Source organism: Schistocerca serialis, chromosome 1, assembly GCF_023864345.2.
Source record: "Schistocerca serialis cubense isolate TAMUIC-IGC-003099 chromosome 1, iqSchSeri2.2, whole genome shotgun sequence".
NCBI lineage: Eukaryota > Metazoa > Arthropoda > Insecta > Orthoptera > Acrididae > Schistocerca > Schistocerca serialis.
In genome coordinates, this window is record NC_064638.1 from 872612712 (window position 1) to 872636886 (window position 24175).

Below are 24175 nucleotides of genomic sequence, written 5' to 3' on the forward strand. Positions count from 1 at the left end.
AAGAATTTTTGTATAGTAACTATAAAGAAAGTTGACTTACAACGGTTTAATTATGCAGTGTTATGAAATAATAAAATCTTCTCGGACTTCCAGCCGCATCAGGGGTTAAAATCCCATGAGCTTTCAACCAAATTCTCCTCAGCCATTGTCAAGCAGTAAATGATTGCCATGTCGCTGTGGTCTCACGATTATATATCAGCATAGCTGGTTGTGACTTCACTGGTGCACTCTTCCTTGCCCACTGCAGCAATGTTTATGTCCTGCGTACCTTGCGCCCACTTCAGTCTCTTGATGGCTGGGTCCCCAGGCTGTGCTGAACCGCAATCAATCATCCTTGATGATGGTGTTCTCAGATATTTTTATTTCAGCCACTTACCACTATCCCAAAATCCCTTAATCCTCATAATGATAGATGTTTCATTGAATAGAATCTAGTGTCGATTTTCTAAAGTGTGTTCTGCCACAGGTGATTTTTCAGGATAGCATAGGTTTAAGCATCTCTTGTGTTCTGTCTGGCATTGCTCCAGAGTGCGCACTGTTTGTCCGATAGTAGCAGCCACGCTGATGTAGTATTGTGTACACTCCAGACATTCTAAGCCCTAAATCCTCCTTCACAAGCCTCATGAGGTGTCATATTTTTGCAAGAGGTCTGAACACTGAATGGATGATGTGTCTCTTCAGGAGGCAGCTAATCTTTCCTGACACTATGCTACAGAAAGGCAAAATACAGGTTTCTTGTTCTTTTCTTTGTTTGTGTTTTTCCTGCATGTCTCACCAGGAATAGCCTGTGATACCTCGCAGTGATAGTAGCCATTTTCCAGAAAACGTTTTGGAGATGGCTTAGTGCTAGTGGCAGATTTTCAGTGTCTGAGACGACTTTAGTATGGTTGGACAAGGGTGTTCAGAATGCTACGTTTTTGTGCCAGATGATGGTGGCTAGGAGTGTGCAGACACCAGTATCTGTATGCAGGTTTCCTCTACACTCTGTGGCTGAGATATCCGCAGGTTTTCTGGCAAATGAGGATGTCAAGGAAGGGTAATGCACCATCTATCTGTACTTTCATCAGGTGTTCTAAGAATTCTCCTAGTTTGTCATGTCAGTGGAAACAGGTGATAAAAGTGTCATCAGTGTAATGATAAAAGTGACTTGGCTTATATGGAGCCATGTCCAAAGTGATGTCTTCAGATTTCTCCATAAAAGGGTTGGCTGTGGATAGAGCTAATGAACATCTCATCGCCATGCTGTCCAACTGGTTGAAGTAGTGACCACCGTATAGGAAATACGACATGCCGTCCAACTGGTTGAAATACTGACCACCATATAGGAAGTATGATGAGGTCAATGTGTGCTTAAATGATTCCACAATTGTGCTATCGAATAACTGGGAGAGAAAATCTATGCAGTCTTTGACAAAACCACATGTAAATAGGGGGACAACGTCAAAACTGGCAACTATATCACCCTGCCCCACACACAGATGTTTAATATAGTTGATAAAATCATTGGTGTTCTTGATGTGATGCACACAGTGACCTACATGCGGCATAAGGAGGCTGGCCATATGTTTTGCCAGTCTGTAAGTTGGTTACCCAACTGTGTCACAATGGAGCAAAGAGGATCTTTGTGGATCTTTGTTAGCCCGTAAAGCATAGTTAGTCCCTGCACCTGAGGGAGAAGATTCTTAATAACAGCCTATTCCATTGGCGACTGTTTTTAGGAGCTCTGATATCTTCCTCATTATTCTTGACCTTCAGGTCCCCTGGCAATTTATGGTAGGTATCCTCCTTGAGAATCAACTGAATTTTAGCATCGTAGTCAGCTTTATTCAAAATGGTTGATGCATTGCCTAGCTCAGAGAAGTTGTCTAGCTCAGAGAAGTGTAAAGTATTAAAATAATTTGTCATGTCACCTGTCATACCAAATCTTTTTACCAGTGTGAACAGTTGTGCATTCAGTCTGCACTTTGTTGTTTAATTTTTTTAATATAAGTAGGAAAATAAATAGCAAAATAATTGATAGTTAACATTCACTTTTGTACTCCTGTTTCACAGCAATGTCTCAGCTATAGTGTTTGGAAACCTCACAGCTAAATGTGACTGTAGTCCATAGTTTCTGCATTATGTTCTCATGCTCCTAGTACTTCAAATGCACCACTTATCAACTTTGATGGAACACCCCTATTATTAATCAGTTTTACCGTACAGTGGGAAAGCAGAAACTTCTCCAGTTGACTACCTTTCATCTTTTTTGAAACAAAGAATATACTTGCCAAAATGTGTTATAGCTCTTCTGAAGGAGTTTCCCACCATCTACTCAACCTACAAAATATCCTGGTTCACCCATTCCTGCTTCAGGCACCGTGCTGTGTGGGCCATATCCACATGAAAGACAACATTACATGACATCTTGTATGCAGTTACCTGGCACTTCCCATTCCAGCTCTATCACTGTCCCATCAGCAACAGTGCCACCTGTACAACACTGGTGCTACAGTGTTGTTTTTTATTGTGTTGTGGTAAATAATCAGCTGTCCACCCAGTGGTAGAGACAACATGCACATCTTTAATGGTTGCTTCACAATCCATGCTCTCTCTTTCTCTGTTCTACACTCACATTCAGAGGGATTATGGTTCAAACCGCTGTCCGCACATCCAGATTTAGGTTTTCCATGATTTCCTGAAATTGCTCTGCTGGTTGCTGTGGCTGAGCGGTTCTAGGCACTTCAGTCCGGAACTGCGCTACTGCTACGGTTGCAGGTTCGAACCCTGTCTCGGGCATGGATGTGTGTGATGTCCTTAGGTTAGTTAGGTTTAAATAGTTCTAAGTCTAGGGGACTCATGACCTCAGATGTTAAGTCACATAGTGCTTAGAGCCATTTTTGAAATTGCTCCAGGTGAATACTGGGATGTTTCCTTGGAAAAGAGCATGGCTAATTTCCTTCCCCATCCTTTTGTTATCCGAGCTTGTGCATCATCTCTGAACATTGCGCTATCCACGGGACATTAAACTCTAATCTTCCTTCCTTCCTTCTTCAGTTTAACATATAGCCCATGGATCTTCTTCCATAGTTTTCCTCAGTACTGTTCCTCTCCTCCCCTTTTATGATTCTCATCCCTTCTAACCCTCTCTCTTCATCATATCACAGTGTTCAACAAGCTGTTACCATTAACCTCTGCCTTCTCCTCTTCCCAGGCTCTAGCACCAGGACAGTGCAGGTCTATCTCTCTCTCTCTCCCCTCCCCCCCCCCCCCCCCCCCCCCCTCCCCACTGTGTGTGTATGTGTGTGTGTGTGTGTGTGTGTTTTTCAGTACATGGGCACACATACTGCAATTAGAAAAATGGTTCTCTTCAGGGTGGTTAACTTCTGGATACTGGTGAATGTCTTCCCCTGTGTACTGTCTATTTCAGTTATCTGGTAACTACCGACTTCACATATCTGGGATTTGGAGAGAGGTTGATATGAAGGGGGATGGCTGTATGGTAGGCTATTGCCTGTGCTACTCTTATGGCAGACTGGAAGGCAACTCTCATTAGTGACTGGTACACAATAGCACTTGGGCAGCTTGTACCCAGGGGTAGTGTTTTCGTGCAGCAAAATGTTAATGCTGCATGGCAGTTCTCTTGTGACTACTGTTTTTGCTGTTAAACTGGGTTCAGTAGATGCTTCTGGCTGATAAACACACACAGTCTGCTGGGCTGGAATTGTCGGCAGCCACATTGTAGGTAACTTGTATAGCCATTGTCCCTGTTCATGCCATAGAGGAAGACAAGAGAGAAACTTCTTAATGATCTCGCATACATGGAGAGATGCAGAGATCATGACAGTGTACCAAAATTCCTTTGCTTGCGACCACATTTCGGAACTGGAAGAAAGCAAGTAATATGTTCAGACATGCTAGTCATTCCCTACTAAGGGAAATAATCCATCATCTTTATTCCATCTTAGATTTTAACAGCAGATTGCTACTCAATAACTGTCCATAACTGGCATCCAGGTCATTGGCAACTGGCTGGGACAACATCAACAAAGTAACATACAAACAAGCCTACACATTGAGTGAAGCAGTGAAGAGCTGCCAACAGAGGGAATTTGCGAGGCTCGCATGGGAGGAACATAGTACGTAGCTGAAGCTGGATACATTTTGCACTGTAGTGATACGGTGATATGGGAATAGCATATACTAGCTGTGGATCTTCTGGTTAGCTTTGACATGAAATCTTTGTTTACTAACATACTATAGCTGAAACCACCAACATCCTACAGTAGCAAGGCAATTACAGATGTGCTGTACAAGAGTTTAAACTTTTCTGTGATGAACCAGTACATACCAACATGCCTCAAGTAGAACCAGAGAAGATCCGTCAAGAAACAGTGAGATTCCTGCAGCATGCAAAGCCTTCAATGCCAAACATCTCACTTGAAGATAGAATTGTCCTAAGTGAACTCAGGAACAACAAAGATATTGTAATTTTACGGGCAGGCAAAGGTAACGTCACAGTAATATTTGACTCTACATCAAATGGAGCCAAAATGAGGAAGTTGCTGAATAACCCCATGTACAAAGAACTGAATCGAGATTTCACAGTGAAAATAGTGAGACAGGTGCAAGCTCTATTCAAGTTTTAGAATCAATGTTGCCACAGCTACGGGGCTCATATTGAATGTTCCATTGTCACCAAGAATTTATGGAGTACCTAAAGTCCACTAGGAAGGCTGTCCTTTGAGGCTGGTTGTCAGTGGGATCAACTTGCCTACAACTGTCTGCCAAAATATATGCCTCACAAATTACACATCCTGGTTGGTGACTCAGAGTCTTATGTTAAGGGTTCTACGCATTTTGTCCAGCTCATTTGGGAACAGCATATACTGGCTGTGGATCTTATGGTTAGCTATGACATAAAATTTTTGTTTACCAACATACTATAGCTGAAACCACCAACATCCTACTATAGCAAATATCACAGACACGTTTGACATGGCACAACTGTGCTTTCTGCAGCATATTGTAGTTGGCAGGGCAATTTTTTCTGAGTAGACAGATGGAATGGCAATGGCTCGCATCCCCTTCCCCCCCTTCACTTATAGCAGCTGACATACTCGTGGAAGCTTTCGAATAGACTGCTTCAAATTGCGCGCCACTGTGCCCAGCTAAGATACATGGATGACAAATCTGTCATATGGCCACATGGGGAAGCAGAACTACACAGATTTCATGAGCACCTCAATAGCTTGCATAAAATCATACAGTTTACATAGGAAATGGTAAACAATTAACTGATTCCTTTCCTGGATATGGAGGTTTATAAGAAATATAGCACCAAAACTGGGACAGTGCACACCAACAGGTACCTGCATGCAGATTCACAGCACCATCCAGCATAAAAGAACACTCTGCTATGTACACTGACAGCCTGAGTTCACCGCATTACTGACGCTAACCACAAACAACGTGAACTGAATGAGCTCAAGTCTACTTTCTGTGTGAATGGGTACAATAACAGAGACATACAGTGGCTTATGAGGTACTGTGAGGGCAAAACCAACAAAGATACAGAAGAAAACCTTCCCGTTGCTCAGCTACCTTATGTGAGAGGCTTCGGCGAATCTGTCGGCAAGGTTCTGCATTTCAGAAGACTCGGACCCATTTTCCAGAGTGGTTACAAATCTGAAATCTGTAGATCCACTAAAGGTTCTGTTGATTTTTTATTTATTTATTATTTACACATCAAGTTCTGTAGGACCAAATTGAGGAGCAAATCTCCAATGTCATGGAATGTGTCAGCTCATGAAATTACAACATAAAAGTAATAACAGATAAAAATAAAATGTTTATGAACCCAAAAATGTCAAGCCATAAGTTTACGTAAACACAATCAACAGTATAACATAAGAATCACCTTAATTTTTCAATGAACTCCTCGACAGAATAGGAGGAGTGACGCATGAGGAAACTCTTCAGTTTCGATTTGAAAGTATGTGGATTACTGCTAAGATTTTTGAATTCTTGTGGAAATTTATTGAAAATGGCTGCAGCAGTATATTTTGAGAGGCCAATATCAAAATATCCAGATTAGTGGAAAGGGGTCGACAAGAGGTTCACGAACTTACACCACTTATTTCCCGAACTGCCCATTTCTGAGCCAAAATATCCTTTTAGAATGGGAGTAGTTACCCCAAAATATACTACCATATGACACAAGCAAATGAAAATACGCAAAGTAGACTAATTTTTGTGTTGAACAATCACTTACTTCAGATACCATTCGAATAGTAAAAATAGCAGTGTTAAGTCTTTGAACAAGATTCTAAATGTGGGCTTCCCATGACAGTTTACTGTCTATCTGAACACCTAGAAATTTTAATTATTCAGCTTCACTAATCGTATGCCCATTCTGTGAAATTACAATGTCGGGTTTTGTTGAATAGTGTAGTGAACTTATGTCATGAACTACACTATTTGTAACCAAGCCAATGTTGCAAACAACATCCTACCGAGCCAGTGTCATCAGCAAACAGAAATATTTTAGAGTTACCCATAACACTACATGGCATATCATTCATATAAAGGAAGAGGAGTGGCCCCAATACTCATCCCTGCGGTATCCGCCATCTGACTGTACCTCACTTAGACTCCACATCACAACCATTATCAACACTGTGAATAATGATCTTTTGCTGTCTGTTGTTAAAGTAAGAGGTGAACCAATTGTGATCTACTCCCCGTACTCTGTAATGGTCCACCTTCTGGAGCAATATTTTGTGATCAACACAATCAAACACCTTAGTTAAATGAAAAAAATATGCCTAGCATTTGAAACCTATTGTTTAACCCATCCAGTACCTCACAGAGAAAAGAGAATATTGCATTTTCATTTGTTAAATGACTTCTGAAGCTGAACTGTACATTCAATAGCAAATTATGTGATATAAAATTATCAATTATCCTTACATACTACACAGCTTTTTCAATAACTTTAACAAAGACTAAAGACTGATGGCGTAGAAATAGGTCTAAAATTGTCTACATTATCCACTTCTCCCTTTTTATAAAGTGGCTTTACTACTGAGTACTTTAATCATTCAAGAAACTGAATATTCCTAAAGGAAAATTTACAAATATGGCTAAGTACAGGACTAACATATGCAACACAGTCTTTAATATTCTGCCAGGTATTCCATCATATCCATGAGAGTCCTTAGTCTTCAGTGATTTAATTGTTGACTGAATCTCCCCCTTGCCTGTATCACAGAGGAGTATTTCAGACCAATCTCGGAAAGGCATTTGCCAAGAGAGTTATATGATTCCCTGTAGAAACTAATTTTTTATTTAATTCACAAGCAATGGTCAGAAAACTATTGTTAAGTGCTGTACAGATATCTGACTTATCAGTAACAGAAATATTTTTACTACAAACTGACTTTATATTGTCGACCATTTGCTGCTGACCAGACACTTCCTTCACAACTGACCACCTGGTTCTAATTTTATCCTGTGAATTAGCTGTTCTGTTTGTGTACCCCATACTCTTTGCCTTCCTAATAACATGTTTAAGCACCTTACAGTACTTTTTATAAAGGGCTACTGTAGCTTGATTATGACTACTTCTAACATTTTCATATAATTCCTGCTTTGTTCTACATGATATCCTTATCCCACTAGTCAGCCACCCAGGCTGCCTTTTAGTGCTAGTACCCTGTTTAGAATGTTCTAATGGAAAGTAACTCTCAAAGAGCATGAGAAATGTGTTAAGGAAAGCATTATATTTGCCATCTATGTTATTGGCACTATAAACATCCTGCCATTCTTGTTCCTTGATGAGGTTTAAAAAACTCTTTATTGCCATTGGATTAACTTTCCTACATAGTTTGTAATTATATGTGACATTTGTTTGAGCACAAAAGCCTTTTACTGTTAAAATTTGTGTGCCATGGTCTGAAAGGCTGTTCACCCTTTTTACCGACAGAATGCTCATCTAGTAATGAAGACTGAATGAAAATATTGTCTATGACTGTGCTACAGTTCCCCAGCACCCTAGCTGGATAAAACATGGTCTGCAACAGATCATTAGGAGATCTACCAACATCCTTTTTCTTGCACAATCGCATACGAAATTAATATTGAAGTCACCACATATAACTAATTTCTGGTATTTCCTATAAAGTGACTTAAGAACTCTCTCTAGCTTGAGCAGAAATGCTCTGAAGTCAGAGTTAGGGGACCTAGAAACAACAACAGTTAGAAGTTTAGTTCCACGAAATTCAACTGCCCCTGCACAACATTCAAATATCTGTTCAGTGCAGTGCCGTGATACATCTATGGAATCAAATGGAATACTGTTTTTTTACGTACATGGCCACTCCCCCACTCTGCAAGAAACTCCTTGAAAAACAGCCAGCTAATCTGATGCTCTCCACACACTAGATGTCTATGAACTTTGGTATGAATGCGGTGTAGTCTGTGTTGGTGAAACCATGAGCCCCATTAGCACTTGTGAATGTCAGATCATGACAGTTACTTATGACTGAGGCAGAACAAGTCACTTGTAGCTGAACACCACCAGGAATGTGGCCATTGTACCAATTTGCTAGAACCCTACTTGCTTGCTCAGCTGCCATGATTGCAGCAGTGAAAAAATAAGAGCGGCTATTGAAGTAACCAAACACTTTAACGGCATGAACAGGGAGAATAGCTACAAGTTACCTACGGCCAGCGATTCAATCCCGGTAGACCACGTGTGTTCACTAGCCAGCAGCACCACTTGACCCGGGTTTAACTGCATAAATTGCAGTCATGAGAGAACTGCTGTGCAGCCTTAACACTTCACTACAGGACAACACTGTCCCAGGGTACAAGCTGCTGATTTGTTATTGCCTACAAGTCACCAGCAAGAGCTTTCAACCAGTGACTTACTAGAGTGGCACAGGCAGTAGCCTGCCTATACATTATTTCCAGCCAATCACCTACTAGAATTGCCTTCCAATTAGCCACCAGAGTAGCACAGGCAATAGCCTACCATACAGCCGTCCCCCTCCATAATGTCCCCCCCCCCCCCCCCACACACACACACACCCTCCCTGCCCCTTCACACTGTCTGAAGACATCCCGGATATGTGTAATCGGTGGCCACCATATATTAAAAGTAGACAGTATGTAAGGGAACACATTCACCAGTAAATAGCAGCTAACTGCCCTGAAGAGGACTTGCACAGCAAGTCAGTTGAAATGTTGGCAATGTAGGTGCTTTAATTTTGATATACAACAGTATGACAAACAGTACTTTATAATTTAAAAACACACCTCTTAACAGAAAATTGTTAAATATGAGACACATGGTAATCCCTAAAATGTTAGGCACCTTGTGATCTTTCTGCTCGCCAATATTATTTCTGCTGCTCACAAAATTCTACAGAATGCCTTGTTGGAACTACAGCTGCTTGCCTTGCATTTCTGGGAATCTGAATCTCTTCTGTCCCAAATGTGATTTAAATTTTGGCACTATGCAATTGACTCCCAATTATCAGAGCTGGGTCCATTAATATTGTATCTTGCATCCAGCACTACATGAACAATCTGTACTCATTAGGGACCATTTGGCTTCATCGGTCAAAAAACACAGTTAAATGAACTCTCCCTAGCTGCTAGTTTATCATGATTTCTTATAAAATTTCAGAATATGTGTCTGCTATTATAACAGGCATGTCTTCTCATTAGTTTTTGAAATATATAGCCTCTTTTTGTGAACTTTCAGCAATCTTTGTTCATTGCAATTTACAAATGTATAATGTTTTTTCCAATGAGTCACTCATTGCTATTCATTCAGAATGTAGATTACTTTAATTTTACTACCTTTTCTATTTGTATAGTACCATAATTTGTAACAACGAATAACTCCTCATCCTGTACAGTAAGTCTCCCCTGACCCGTGGTTCTGGGTGACTTTCCCGAAATCTACCCCTTTTTCTAGACCTCACCAGTCCTTTTCCCTTCTGCCTGAGGAAGGAGCCACTGTCTCCGAAAGCTTGCCAATTACAACCTTCTTTTATGTGTGTGTTCTGCCACAGCTTGGTGAGTTGATTTTTTTATCTAATTAAATAAACCATTGTGTGTGTGTGTGTGTGTGTGTGTGTGTGTGTGTGTGTGTGTGTGTGTGTGTGTGTAGCACCTCTCATGATGAAATTTTATTGATGATCTTGTCTTAAATATACAAATCTTTCTTGTGGTGAGTAAATTGTACAAATTATTTGTGATTTGTGGGTGGCTCTTTGTTAATTTTCTGCTTACAGAACGTTCTTTTATTGATGTGTACATTTTTGCACTGTCTTTGTTGAAATATGATTAATGAGTTCATCTCAAAGGTGAAATCTACATTGTGAAGACAAACTGTAGGCTGGGGACTGGGATAGATTTGAAGGTGACAGTTTGGTTGTGAATCGGTGAAGCAAGCAAAAGTGAAAGTGAAATCTTGATCTAGGTGACAGACTGATATTTAGAGTAGCCAGAGTTCTGTGTTAGGATGGGAGGTGATAATTGTGGCAGTTAAAAGCAAAGGGGTGTTGGTTGTAAGTGGCAAAATTATGATTCTGAGAAAAATCTTCAATGTTTGTATCAAATTAAAATTGTATGTTCTTTTGTTATATTATCTACAGTAACAGTCATATGCAGTGGTTATTAATGAAGCTAATTCACAAAATATGAGTGAATTTTACTCAGAATGCTCTGTTCACTAATATTTTCATCAATAATCTATTTAGCAGCTACATCTTGTTTCTCCAAGGATGTCACTATACATACTTTGACTCATTAATATCACATTTGGAATGACCCACAACAATCTAATACAATATTTTGTCCCATTTTCCCATTTTACATTAATCCATACATATAACTTTTATTGATTATGCATATAATGGACTGGTTAAGCCAAATGTATAAACGATGTTACACAAAGAAACAAAAATTTCCAAGCAGACTCTTAAGACATGCACATACAAATATTCCTAATCATTATTATTATGGAAAATGTCTGTTCAGAGTCTCACAAATCATCACCAGAAGGCATCACATCATTAGCAGATTGTGTGCTGGGTCCTACACTTTGACAAAGACATGTATTTTTGCTTGCGTCTCTTTGCATTCAAAGACAAAACACTTCTTGTTAAGTAGTTCTTCAAATAACTGCTACGAAACAAATCACGTCTCCCAATCCACCTGTATCCATTTGCCATGAAACAGATTGGTTCTTCCACTAGACTATGATGAATTTTTGTCATTGTTTCTGTGGATGAAAGTCAGAATTGCAGCTTGTTCACAATGTGGTTTACTTTTGATACTTTTCCTGCCTTTTTCTAATTGTATTAAACCATAATTTGTGCTGTGCTCACTGAACTGCTCCATAAAATACTAATTTTTTGTTGGTGGATGTTGAAATAGCAATTTTCAAACAAATCTTTATGCTTAGCTTGATCAGTCATTGCAAAAGTGATAATATAATTCATTACGCAAGGTGACTTACTGGTGTGTGATTGTCAATCGTGATAAGCAAAACGATCCTCCTTCACAAATTTGCAGTGAAGCCCGTTAATATCAGCTACCAAAGTATGTTGAAGCCATACAGATGCTTCTCGCTGTGTTAGTATTAGTTATACCTCTCCAGGGGATACCTTCTGTAGTACTGTCTTAAGTAATTCTAAGGTGGATACTGCTGTAATCCTTACTTCAGGCCATTGAACACAAGTCATTTTTGTAACGCAACCTGAACCAAACAGTAATAGCTCTTGGTAAAAGATTCATCTAAGGGACAAATAGAAATTATCATGAAACCTTCTAGTATTTTAGGTAAATTCCAAGCATGACTTAACCAGATACCATGTATTTTGTAATCAAAGTTCCATATTGGGAAGTGGTGGTGGAAACCACAAATTCAGGATTTGTAGCAGTATACAAACAGCAAACAACTGCGGTGTTGCAGAATCAGTAGGCATAGGTGAAACAGATAATAGTAACTGAGGGAGAGACTGCCTCTGGCCAGCTTTATATTTGGACAGCTATGGAAGTTTGTGTAATTGGCCTGCAATATCAGCCTTGTTTGTTTCGCAAGTGCCCTTGCTGGACATGTGTGACATTACACATATTGATGTATCTGTGCATCCTGAAAGGGTTACTAAAGCTACTCTCTGAGCAAATATTTTTTTCTCCATTTTCCATTGTATTTTAAGAAATGTTGTTTGTTTAGCCAGTTATTTAATGCAGCGCTTTGTTTTGTATATTGTACAAAAGAACCTCATACCTCTATGGAATTTTTGGGGTTATTATTGTGAATTTTTGACTGTTTAGGTTTGTTCATCCTATTGAGGATCACATGGATGAGGCAGTTAATGCAATCAGGAATGCAAAAGAAGATGCATTTGATGAGTGCAGTATACCACAGCCTTCTATAAAAAAGAAATTTACTGGACACAGAAATGCCAGGTATGTACTCAAACACATAAAATTTTTTATTGGTTATTTTAGAAATTTATTTTCTTGCAGTGTATGTGAACTCATTTCTCACATTACTTTTTGTGCATATGATCTGCAAATTTAAGTTTACCATTCTGTATGTATCAATTACTTTTCTGTGCTATTTTTGTTTTAAGAAATTAGGAATGGAGTAAAAATTACAGAACAGAATACTGAGCCCGATTGATTTATGTTACCCTTAACAAAACATAGTGATGTAGTGGTACATAATGAACTCAAAACAAATGAAATAAACGTTGAACACACAGGTTTTATGGTTTAAAATAGGAGGAAACAAGATGTTGTGGATAGTAGTGAAAGATAAACTGATTCTACTGTGTTCTTACATACTTTCTGTGCGTCACACTGCTATTTGGCATGACTGTGCTCTCAGGCAGCTGAAACTGAGTGTGGTTTCAGTTGCCTGAGACTGCAGTTTTGTGTGTGTGTGTGTGTGTGTGTGTGTGTGTGGGCACATGCGTGCGCGCATGTCTGTCTATTGTTGACAAAGACCTTAACAGCCAAAAGCTATAATTGTGAGAGTCTTTTTGTTGTGCCTATCTGTGACTCAGCATCTCTGCTATATGGTGAATAGCAACTTTCCTTCTCGTAATATTGTTACATTCCGTCCTGGATTTTCCATTGTTGGAAAATAAATGAAGACATAAGAACAATAACGGGAGGTGATGAGTTTGTGGAAGGACATGAAAAATGACAGATGGACAAAGACTGTACCGTAGTGACGTCCCAGAGAAAGACAAAGATCACAAGACAGATTACTACCATTGCTGGGATAAGAACTGAAGAAATTCACATGGTTCAGCTGTAAATGGACAACAGGAGACAGAGAGACATGGGAACAGTGACAGAAATTGTATTTGTTAGCTTGAGATTGAAGAAGCTACAATTTTGTAAAGGTTGGATTAACTGAACACTAAATAAATAAATGAATGCAAGGCTGTTTGGATGAGGAAATTTCTTCATTTTTACTTCACCACTACTGCCGCCACCGCCACCACCACCACCACCACCACATCTACTACTGCTTACTTCTTCCTCTTCTACTGCAACTGTTCCTTAGGAAGTTTAGTAGTTACAGCTAAATATTCTTGGTATAGTTCCTTGGAACTCAACTCAGCAGGGACTAGTTAACAGGGCACACTGGAAAGCAATTAATGCAGTGCAGCAAACAAGATTCAAGCTTCATAAAATCAGGGATACACAGGGTCTAATTACAGGACATTAGTCAGAGTTACTCATGTGGGGAAGTACAGATTTGGTCACAAGAATTATGCTCTTGGAATTGGAGAGGATTCCTCAAATTTATGTGAATGCATGAATGTAGGTGCAAGTACACGTGCAAATCTCATTGTGCATGCGCTTGCTTGAAAAATTACAAATGGACATGTGTGAGATGGATGTTAGTGGTATGAAGACCTCTGGTGAAATTTACAAACTGTCTGAAATTTAATTTCTGATAATGTATTATCTCGTAGAAATCAGGGAGAAAACTTGTTCTCCTTTAATCAAGATTACAAATACTGAAAATTGTATCCAAGCTTAATAAGAGTTGTGGCAGTAGCAGTACTCCGGAATACAACAAATCGAAGTGTTTTTGCTGAAAGGCCTTATCCTCTTCATCTGACCATGTTCTTGCACTTTTGCCACATCTAACTTTAAGCGATAAAGTTGTTAGTGAAAACTACGTGTGAGGTGCCCTCTGAAGTTGACTGTTATTTTGGGATGTGTTCTTTGTTTATCACACATTTCAGTTTGTGTTGCTGTCCTGCTTGCTGTAATGGTACTGCATTTGTCATTAATTAAATAGTGAGTTGATATTCTTCTTCAAGCAAAACCATGTTTTACCTTTGTGGTTGCTTATATGAGCCGTAATCCCCTCCCCCTCTCTTCCACAAACACCATGGTTGGAAAGGGGGTGGGGAGAGAGAGAAGAAAAGAAAGAGAAAAAAATATTGAGGATATTTTTAATTTGAAAAATTATGAAGAGAGTGTGGGTGAAAAATGGAGTGGTGGCTTAATCTGATGTTTGGCGGAGATGCTCATCCTTTTCCGTCTCTTTTGGCCTCTCTTCTGTTTTTTACACTTTAGAATTCCACCCTTCCCCTTTTCAGCTTTTGAAGAGGAATCCCAATAATTGAGGTTTTACCATTTTGCTTTCAACTTCACATTGGCTGTTACAAACTTTTGGTGAGTTCATTCATATCATTGTCCTTTTTCATAGTTTCAATTTTTTAGTATTTCCACCTCATTCATTCCACATGTATGAAGTGAAATTTTCAAAATAAAATGGTGTAAATTGAGCAGTGAGAACACAGGAGCCTATATTTGTCGAGCTTAAAGAAGGTGCTGACTGAAGGCCATCTCACTGTGATTGATTGTTTGGTCTTGTGCATACAGATTATTTTCTTTGTGTGTCTGTTAATTTTCATATCAGTTAGTACCAATACTGAGTGAACATTATTAATAAAATTTGATATTTTATTTAAAACTTTGTAATGACACAGTCTGAACTTGTAATAAAGGATGTACTTTCTGACAGATTAAAACTTTGTGCTAAATTGTAACTAGACATCATCTTTAGATTTCACAGGCAAGCTCTCATTTAATCCCATGAGAAATGATGGGTCGCTTTTGACTGTAGAATCTTGCCTTTGTGAGACAAGTAACCAAATTTGTGTTCAAATGGTACACATGCTTTCAATCTGTCAGGAATAATATTTCAGCAGACATTATGCCACAGAGTAAAGATTGTGCTTTTGTATTTTCCTTTTTTATTCTTTTTCAGAACAATGATAAAAGAGGCAACTTTTTGGGGTGAAGATTATGTGCTTTCAGGATCAGATTGTGGCCATGTTTTTATTTGGAACCGTTTGACTGGCTCATTGGTCATGCTTTTGGAAGCTGATCATCATGTTGTCAATTGTCTCCAGCCACATCCTGTTCTACCAGTGCTAGCAACCTCTGGTATTGACTATGATGTGAAGTTTTGGGCTCCACTTCGTGAGGAAGCCAGTTTTGATGCCGAACTGGCGGAAACAGTAAGTTAGTTTTTTGATTATGAGATATGGTGCATATGTTATGAGGGTACAGATGGTTCATCATATGTTGTGTGGGGGGAAGGGGGCATAGTATTATGTATAGTGTATCGGTGATACCAACAACAACAACAACAACAACAACAATAATGATGATGATGATCTGTTCAACATAAATTGCTTTTGTGCGTGCCTAAAAACAGAAAGTACATCACTCTTATATATACCTCATTGTCCCTACTGAAGTGTTAGGATAAATCATTTACTTGCAGAACTTTTTCTTTTTGTTCTCTGGTAATTCATGGCAATTTTTATGTTAAGTCTTGGTAACAAATCATTTATAAAGTATTTCATTGAACTTATTAGCAGTGATACATGTTCATCTGCCTGAAATTATAGTATTTGTGAATATGTGGAAGTGCTTAGTAATAAGAAGATCTTTGAAATAATGTTAGGTTCAGTCAGTGAACACGTAGAACAATATAGAGCAGTCCATATCCTAATTTAATGCCTAGAGGTACTGGATCCTTTTTCAAATAGTCCTTTTGTGTGAGTAATAATATTGTTTTTATATTTACTTATAAATTAATTTTGTAGTGACTAGAATTTGCATTTGTTTGCAGTTTTATGAACAACAGAAATTACATATTAATCATGGTTCAAGCAGGATGTGAAGGTTGGCTACAACCTTTGCCTTTAACCCCACCAATGATTCAAATAGCCCTTTTTTTTTTTTTTGCAGGACCAGTAGCATTTTTAATTGAAGATGAGTGGGCATGACTTATATTTTTGTTCTGTAACATACTTCCAAGGAAATGAATCATAGTATGCAACCTTCAGTGTAAAACACTTTTCCAGCATTAACACAATGATTATGAATTATGAATATTGGTTAGTTTTATTGTCTAAGTATTTTCTTGATGATCCCACTTCTGATGTTGCCTTGAATTGTTATAATCAGATATTGTATGCTTGATTATTTCTAATTCGTAGTTTGTTGTTCCACAGCAATGCTATTAAGCCTTTTTTGTATTAAATTCCATGACTGGTGTTGTTTTGCTAGTACCTAAAGTGGCTTGGATTTCACTGAAATACTATACTGTTTCTTTTAAAAGAAGAGTAATGCAGTTCTCTCAATTTCCTCATAAACTTTCTGTACAACAATACAACTTTGCAGGCAAACAACAAATTGGAGAAATAGGCATAAAATACAAAGAAAGACTACAGTTCTGTGTTCTGCAATATTATCATGTAATCAGAGGGTGTAAGATAGAGCAGGTTGTAATAAAATTAGGAAACACTGTACATGCACCAGAAGATAACATGCTAATTCTAAGTTCATGACAGCAGCAGGTTCTTTTATGTTACGTTCTACTGTGTGATGATACAGTTTGATCTGTAAAAGTAGGTTGCCCATGTAGGGATTATTGGTTTTTAGATTTCTACATGAATTAGGTGACATTGTTTAGGGTGCTGTACAACAAAAAAACAGAATTGAATGTATGACAGTGAAGTATATTTCAGGAGGAGAAAGAATATTGAGTAAACTATGGTAACTGCCAAATGTTTTTTACTCCAGTCTCTGATCACAATATCAATTCTTTAGACGATGACCGGTTCATAGGTGAGATGTTTTCTGGTACACCTAGTGCCAGATTAGGCACGTAGCAGTAGTTAGCAAATGCTATGGTCCCTGTGCCTGGTCGCAAAAACTCTTGTCAAGTTAGAGGTTTTTTTTTTTTTTACAGTCATTTCAGGTATAGAATTTATTTGTTGCGAGCAGACTAGTGAAAAAGGTGAAATATGTTACCATTTGGTTAAGTTAGCAACATTCTGCCAGCTGATTAATAACGTTTCTGGTGTCACGATGAAGTATAGGGTAATCGGTGTGTTGGTGCTAACATTGATGACCAACAATAGCTTCTTAGGGACATTTAGTTCATGCAACAAACCCCTTGCATACAACCAATGCCACACAGCACAACAATTAGAAATGTAAAAGCACGGGAGTGTTGACATTGGGAACAGTGATCCAAAAAGGGCAGTCGACACAAGTCCCGAGACGTACAGACATGTAACAATCGGTGCTTGGAGGCCAATCATCAACTTCTTTTACAAAGTAGAAGATTATTAAGTGGGTGACATTTATCATATATAGTGATTCCAAAGTTGCTGACTGAAAAGAGGGAACTACTGAAGCGTAAGGTAAGGTCCTTGTTTGTTTATATATACCCCAAAGTTTAAACAGTAAAAAAGTATGTTGGTTCTCAGTATGTAACTAAGAAGGAATAAGCTATTTGTGTTTGATATTATCATAAAACACTGTAGTTTTTATTTGGATGATTCTGAATACAGTAGACATTTATTTATCGCTCAGAATTTGTTCACCCTTGGTACTGGCACATACTTTAGAGTTTTTAATACCATAATGACTTGAAGTCATATTTTAAAGAGGAAAACAGAACACTGGTGAAATAATAACCTTGCAATTGATTTTGCATCAAAATTTGAGCAATAATTTTGATAGTGCACAGCTTTGACCACCTGTGATGCACATTTTAAGCATTAGCACTTAGCAGTACCCCACTCCACTGTATCCTCTGAATGGTAAAACATGAAGAACGAACACAGGTAATTGGTTAAACAATTATTTCAATAACAGGTTAATAATTTTCAGTTTACAAATCCGTGGCATTGGAGAATGGCGTAGCTCTTGAATCTGTACTTCATTTAATATTGTCAGCTTTATAATTCAAAGGAAGTGTTCCCTTAATGGTATCTCTAATAATTTTTCAAATGATGGTGATCTGGAGAGACATCCACTCAGCTACTCAAGACATTGGCAGTGAAAATCATTCAGTGTTGGACATAGCTCTGCTGCATATAAACCCGTACTCTTTGAATAATACGCTCAGTGGTTTCCACTGCATTGAGAATTTACACATATAATAAAATTGTAACTTGAAGATGTCTGTACATAGGAGATATTTAAAAAAAACTGAATTTGAGGGTGTTTATTTAACGGCTATCAAAGCAAAAAAATTATTTTCAGGATTTTTGTGTGTATGTATGTGCACAACGCAAAAACTAATGCATGAAATTGGATGTGATTTTCAGTTGTATTTTTGTACGTCTAATTTAAAATGTGATACATCTTTTACTTTGACATGCCGGGTAGAATCAAAGTTCTCATAGTTTTGCCATAAAAGCATGTGCTGTTACACACCATAGGGCATTGTTGTTTGCTGCAAACAATCAAATGTGCCGGCAGGATGGCAAAGCTTTGTGAGCCGCCAGCCGCACCGGCACCTTTAATGTGCGGACAAAGTCACAGGTAAAACCTAGTCACATCATAAAAATGTACAAAGCAAAGAGGTCTCTGTCACCAGTTACAGACTAATAAAGCAAGTGAACAGACTCAAAACTACACTCCTGGCCATTAAAATTGCTACACCGAGAAGAAATGCAGATGATAAAACGGGTATTCATTGGACAAATATATTATACTAGAACTGACATGTGATTACATTTTCACGCAATTTGGGTGCATCCTGAGAAATCAGTACCCAGAACAACCACCTCTGGCCGTAATAATGGGTATTGAGTCAAACAGAGCTTGGATGGCGTGTTCAGGTACAGCTGCCCATGCAGCTTCAACACGATACCACAGTTCATCAAGAGTAGCGACTAGCATATTGTGACAAGCCAATCGCTCGGCCACCATTAACCAGACGTTTTGAATTGGTGAGAGGTCTGGAGAAAGTGCTGGCCAGGGCAGCAGTCGAACATTTTCTGTATCCAGAACGGCCCGTACAGGACCTGCAACATGCGGTCATGCATTATATTGCTGAAATGTAGGGTTTCACAGGGATCAAGTGAAGGGTAGAGCCACTGGCCCGAGTGGCCGTGCGGTTCTAGGTGCTACAGTCTGGAGCCGAGCGACCGCTACGGTCGCAGGTTCGACTGCCTCGGGCATGGATGTGTGTGATGTCCTTAGGTTAGTTAGGTTTAATTAGTTCCAAGTTCTAGGTGACTGATGAACTCAGAAGTTAAGTCGCATAGTGGACCTTTTGACTTGTGGAAGAGTGGTGAGAGTTTCACAGTTTAGTTTCTAATTATGTAGGAATAAAGGAGATGACTCACCGAAAGGCAGAAGGGCTGTGTCGTTGTCAGGTTCACAAACAAAAGGTGCAGAGTTTTGCTTTGCTAGTTTTCTGAATGAAATTCCCTTCTGAAGGTTGTAAGAGGCACCTGTGCACACACACACACACACACACACACACACACACACACACACACACACACACACAGTATTGGGTAGGCAATGGGGGGGACAGTGAGCTAGGTTTAGACCAGGGAGGTACGGGGGCAATTGATGTGCTGTAGGGACAGCCCCCATCTGCATAGTTCAGAAAAGCTGGTGGTGGTGGGGATCCAGATGGTATGTGCTGTGAAGCAGCCATTGAAATCTTGCATGCTGCCCTCTGCTGCCTTTTGTGCCACTGGCTGGTCAACCTTGTTTTTGGCAACAGTTTGGCGGTGGCCATTCATTCTGTTTTTTTGAGTCATCAGTCTTTTGATTGGTCTGATGTGGTCTGCCACGAATTTCACTCCTGTGCCAACCTCTTCATCTCAGAATAGCACTTGCAACCTACATCCTCAATTATTTGCTGGACGTTTTCCAATCTCTGTCTTCCTCTACAATTTTTTGCCCTCTACAGCTCCCTCTAGTACCATGGAAGTCATTCCTTGATGTCTTAACAGATGTCCTATCATCGTGTCCCTTCTCCTTGTCAGTATTTTCCACATGTTGCCTTCCTCTCCGATTCTGTGCAGAATCTCCTCTCTGGTTTTCCCACAGTCTGTGTTTCACTACCATGTAATGCTGTGCTCCAAACACACTTTCTCAGAAATTTCTTCCTCAAATTAAGGCCTATGTTTGATACTAGTAGGCTTCTCTTGGCCAGGAATGCTCATTTTCCCAGTGCTAGTCTGCTTTTGATGTCCTCCTTGCTCCATCCGTCATTGGTTATTTTGCTGCCTAGGTAGCAGTATTCCAACTTCATCTACTTTATGACCATGAATACTCATTTCTGCTACTTCTCATTACTTTCATCTTTCTTCGATTTACTCTCAGTCCATATTCTGTACCCATTAGACTGTTCATTCCATTTAGCAGATCATGTAATCCTTCTTCACGTTCACTGAGGATAGCAATGTCATCAACAAATCGTATCATGAGGTCCTTTCACCCCCAATTGTAATTCCACTCCAGAATCTTTCCTTTATTTCCATCATTGCTTCTTTGATATACAGATGGAACTGTAGGGCTGAAAAGACTATATTCTTTTCTTATACCCTGTGTGTCATTAGCACGAATTATGAAACAAACATCAGAACTAAGTTGAAAAAAGACATGTAGGTCTGTTGTTGTTGTTGCGGTCTTCAGTTCAGAGACTGTTTTGATGTAGCTATCCGTGCTTCTCTGTCCTATGCAAGATTCTTCATCTCCAAGTAACTATTACAACCTACATCCTTCTGAATCTGCTTAGTGTATTCACCTCTTGGTCTCCCTCTACGATTTTTACCCTCCACACTGCTCTCCAGTACTAAATTGGTGATCCCTTGATGCCTCAGAACATGTCCTACCAACTGATCCCTTCTTCTAGTCAAGTTGTGCCACAAATTCCTCTTCTCCCTAATTTTATTCAGTACCTCCTCATTAGTTACATGATCTACCCATCTAATCTTCAGCATTCTTCTGTAGCACCGCATTTCAAAAGCTTCTATTCTGTTCTTGTCTGAATTGTTTGTCATCCATGTTTTACTTTCACACAGGGCTACACTCCATACAAATACTTTCAGAAAGACTTCCGGACACTTAAATCTGTACTTGATGTTGACACATATCTCTTCTTTAGAAACACTTCTCTTGCCATCACCAGTCTACATTTTATATTCTCTATAATCAGTTATTTTACTGCCCAAATAGCAAAACTCCTTTACTACTTTAAGTTTCTCATTTCTTAATCTAGTTCCCTCAGCATCATCTGATTTAATTCGACTACATTCCATTATTGTTGTTTTGCTTTTGTAGATGTTCATCTTATTTCTTCCTTTCAAGACACTGTCCATTCCCTTCAACTGCTCATCCAAGTCCTTCGCTGTCTCTGATAGAATTACAATGTCATCGACAAACCTCAAAGTTTTTATTTCTTCTCCCTGGACTTTAATTCCTACTCAAAATTTTTCTTTTGTTTCCTTTACTACTTGTTTCATATACAGATTGAATATCATCAGGGATAGTCTAAAACCCTCTCTCACTCCCTTCTCAACCATTGCATCCCTTTTCTACCCCTGGACTCTTTATCACTACCATCTGGTTTCTGTACAAATTGTAAATAGCCTTTTGCTCCCCATATTTTACCATTGCCTTATGATAAGGTCTACATAACCAGCATCTTGTGACAACGGATGTAAATACACTGCCCAACAAAAAGAATGAAGTACCCAGAAGAAATGGTCAGATATCAATGTAACTTAGTACACACACACACACCATTGTCAGGTATGTAAATAATTAGAGTTGCAATCCCCTGTGAAAGGTAAAACATCCACCAGAGTGCATTAGTGTCATTCATGTTTTGTGTTGTTACCAGGTCTGGTAGGTTATATAAAAGGTGTGAACAACAGTAGGTGTTGAATGATCACTGTGAAGAATACAGGGATGCTGCTTGCTCATGTGAGGCAACATAATCAACAGACGGAGTTTGAAAGGGACCTCATTGTGAGTCTCCATTTGGCCAGCTGGCCGAATTCTGGAATAATCATGTTTGTGGAGCATTTGAATGTGACAGTGGTATAGTACTGTACTGCCTTGAAATGTTCGGGCAAGTATTATCATCATCAAGGTTATGGTCAGCCACATCTGATCACCAAAAAGGAGGATCACTGTTTGTGGGCAAAACACATTGTAAACCTTGACATCTGTGCCTGCAATCTGAGGATGAGTATGGACTCCGTGTGTCATTCCACACCATTGATTGGAGACAAGCGACAGCCACACTAGCAAGTTACTGTCCCATGCGTAGACTGCTGTCAACACACAACTCAAACAGTTGTATTTGGAGTGGTGCCGTGATCCATATGCATGGATTACTTATGAATAGTGTTGCATTGTGTTCAGCAGTGAATTGTGGTTCTGCACTACTTTGGATAACTATTGTTGATGAGTACTGTGATGACTTGGGGAAGGCCCCATTCTTCCAGTGTTTTGGAGAGGCATAGCCTTGTTACTTGTGGTGCCATGGTGTGGGGAGCTATCACGTATGAGTTCAGGTCACAGCTGGAAGTGATTGAGGGAACTCAGATTGCACAACAATATGGCAACAATATCCTTTGTCCTAATGCGACACCTCTTATGCGACAATATCGTGGTGCCATTTTTCAAAAGGACAGCGCTTGTCCACTTATGGCATGTTTGTATGTATATACAGTTCTGTGTGATGCTGAGCTATTTGTGTGGCTGCAAAAATACCCATATCTGTACCTGATAGAACATGTGTGGGACTAGCTTGGGTGTAAAATCCATCCCAGTGCCAGTACCTAGGATATTGGGGACCATTTGCAACAGTTGTGGGCCAGTGTACCTCAGGAGAGGATGAAATGGCTTTATGGCAGCTCCCCAACGGAATGAGTGCTTGCATCCATGCCAGAAGATTTATAATGTCGTACTGATAAGTGGGCTTATGCTGCCAAGTTTCTTGTAAATCTGACTCAGTTTTTTAATCATTGATATAACACAGGATAGCCTCCCAACACTTTGTTTCCTTCTCCACTTCTGGGTACTCCACTTCCTTTGTCAGACGGTGTAAAACAGGACTCTGTCCCTCCAGGTGACATCTGACACTTGAGGCACAATTTCAGTGCTGCTCTGTAATTAGAGGAGGCCATACAAGACACTCAAGTTATTGTCCAAGACAATCTGTTCATAAGTATTTGAACTTGTTATTGTGATCATGAACAGTTACAACATGTATAATATATGAATAATTTGATTTATATCAACCAGGTGCTTCAGGGTGTCCATTTTCCCATTTAACGCTATTGAATTTAAAGTAAGAACTAATAAAAATAGACAAGACAACAAGTGAATAGTTTGTTCAGTTTCAACAGGCACATGTTGTATAGAGATTGGCTAATTGGGAAAGAAGCTGTAATCAGTTCATAGTTGAGTGAAAGACAGTATCTCTAACAAGATAAACAATAGAGAACCACTGCTAATTGATATAAGAAAAGAATTATTTCAGTGTGGAAGAAGGAGCTGTCTGACATGAGGAGATGTAGTTGTACGTAATATAAGAAAAAGACTGAGTTTCCCTGAAAATTCCGAAGGACTGAAATTTAATGGAATTAGGGATTGTGGAGGAGGGGGTTGTCAGTTAATATCAAAATAAATAAAGAACATAAAAATTCACTTTGTTGCATTTATTGATTAGAGCTACATTTGTATTTTTGTCACCATTTGTATATATGCATTTGTATATATGTATTTGCCTAAGTTTGTTAGATGAACATTTGCTCTCTGTCACTTCCTGAATGAGGTGAAGCAATCCACA

At 39.1% G+C, this 24175-nt stretch overlaps 1 protein-coding gene across 4 annotated transcripts in view; it reads left to right on the forward strand.

Annotated features, from left to right (window-relative positions):
• LOC126486149 (DDB1- and CUL4-associated factor 6-like) overlaps positions 1 to 24175 on the forward strand; it is a 227199-nt gene that overhangs the window by 138238 nt on the left and 64786 nt on the right. For all 4 annotated transcript variants that reach the window (XM_050108930.1, XM_050108929.1, XM_050108927.1 and 1 more), the window contains exons 12-13: positions 12337 to 12471; positions 15308 to 15560. In XM_050108930.1, coding sequence (XP_049964887.1) covers positions 12337 to 12471; positions 15308 to 15560 — 388 coding nt within the window. The remainder of the gene's footprint in view (positions 1 to 12336; positions 12472 to 15307; positions 15561 to 24175) is intronic.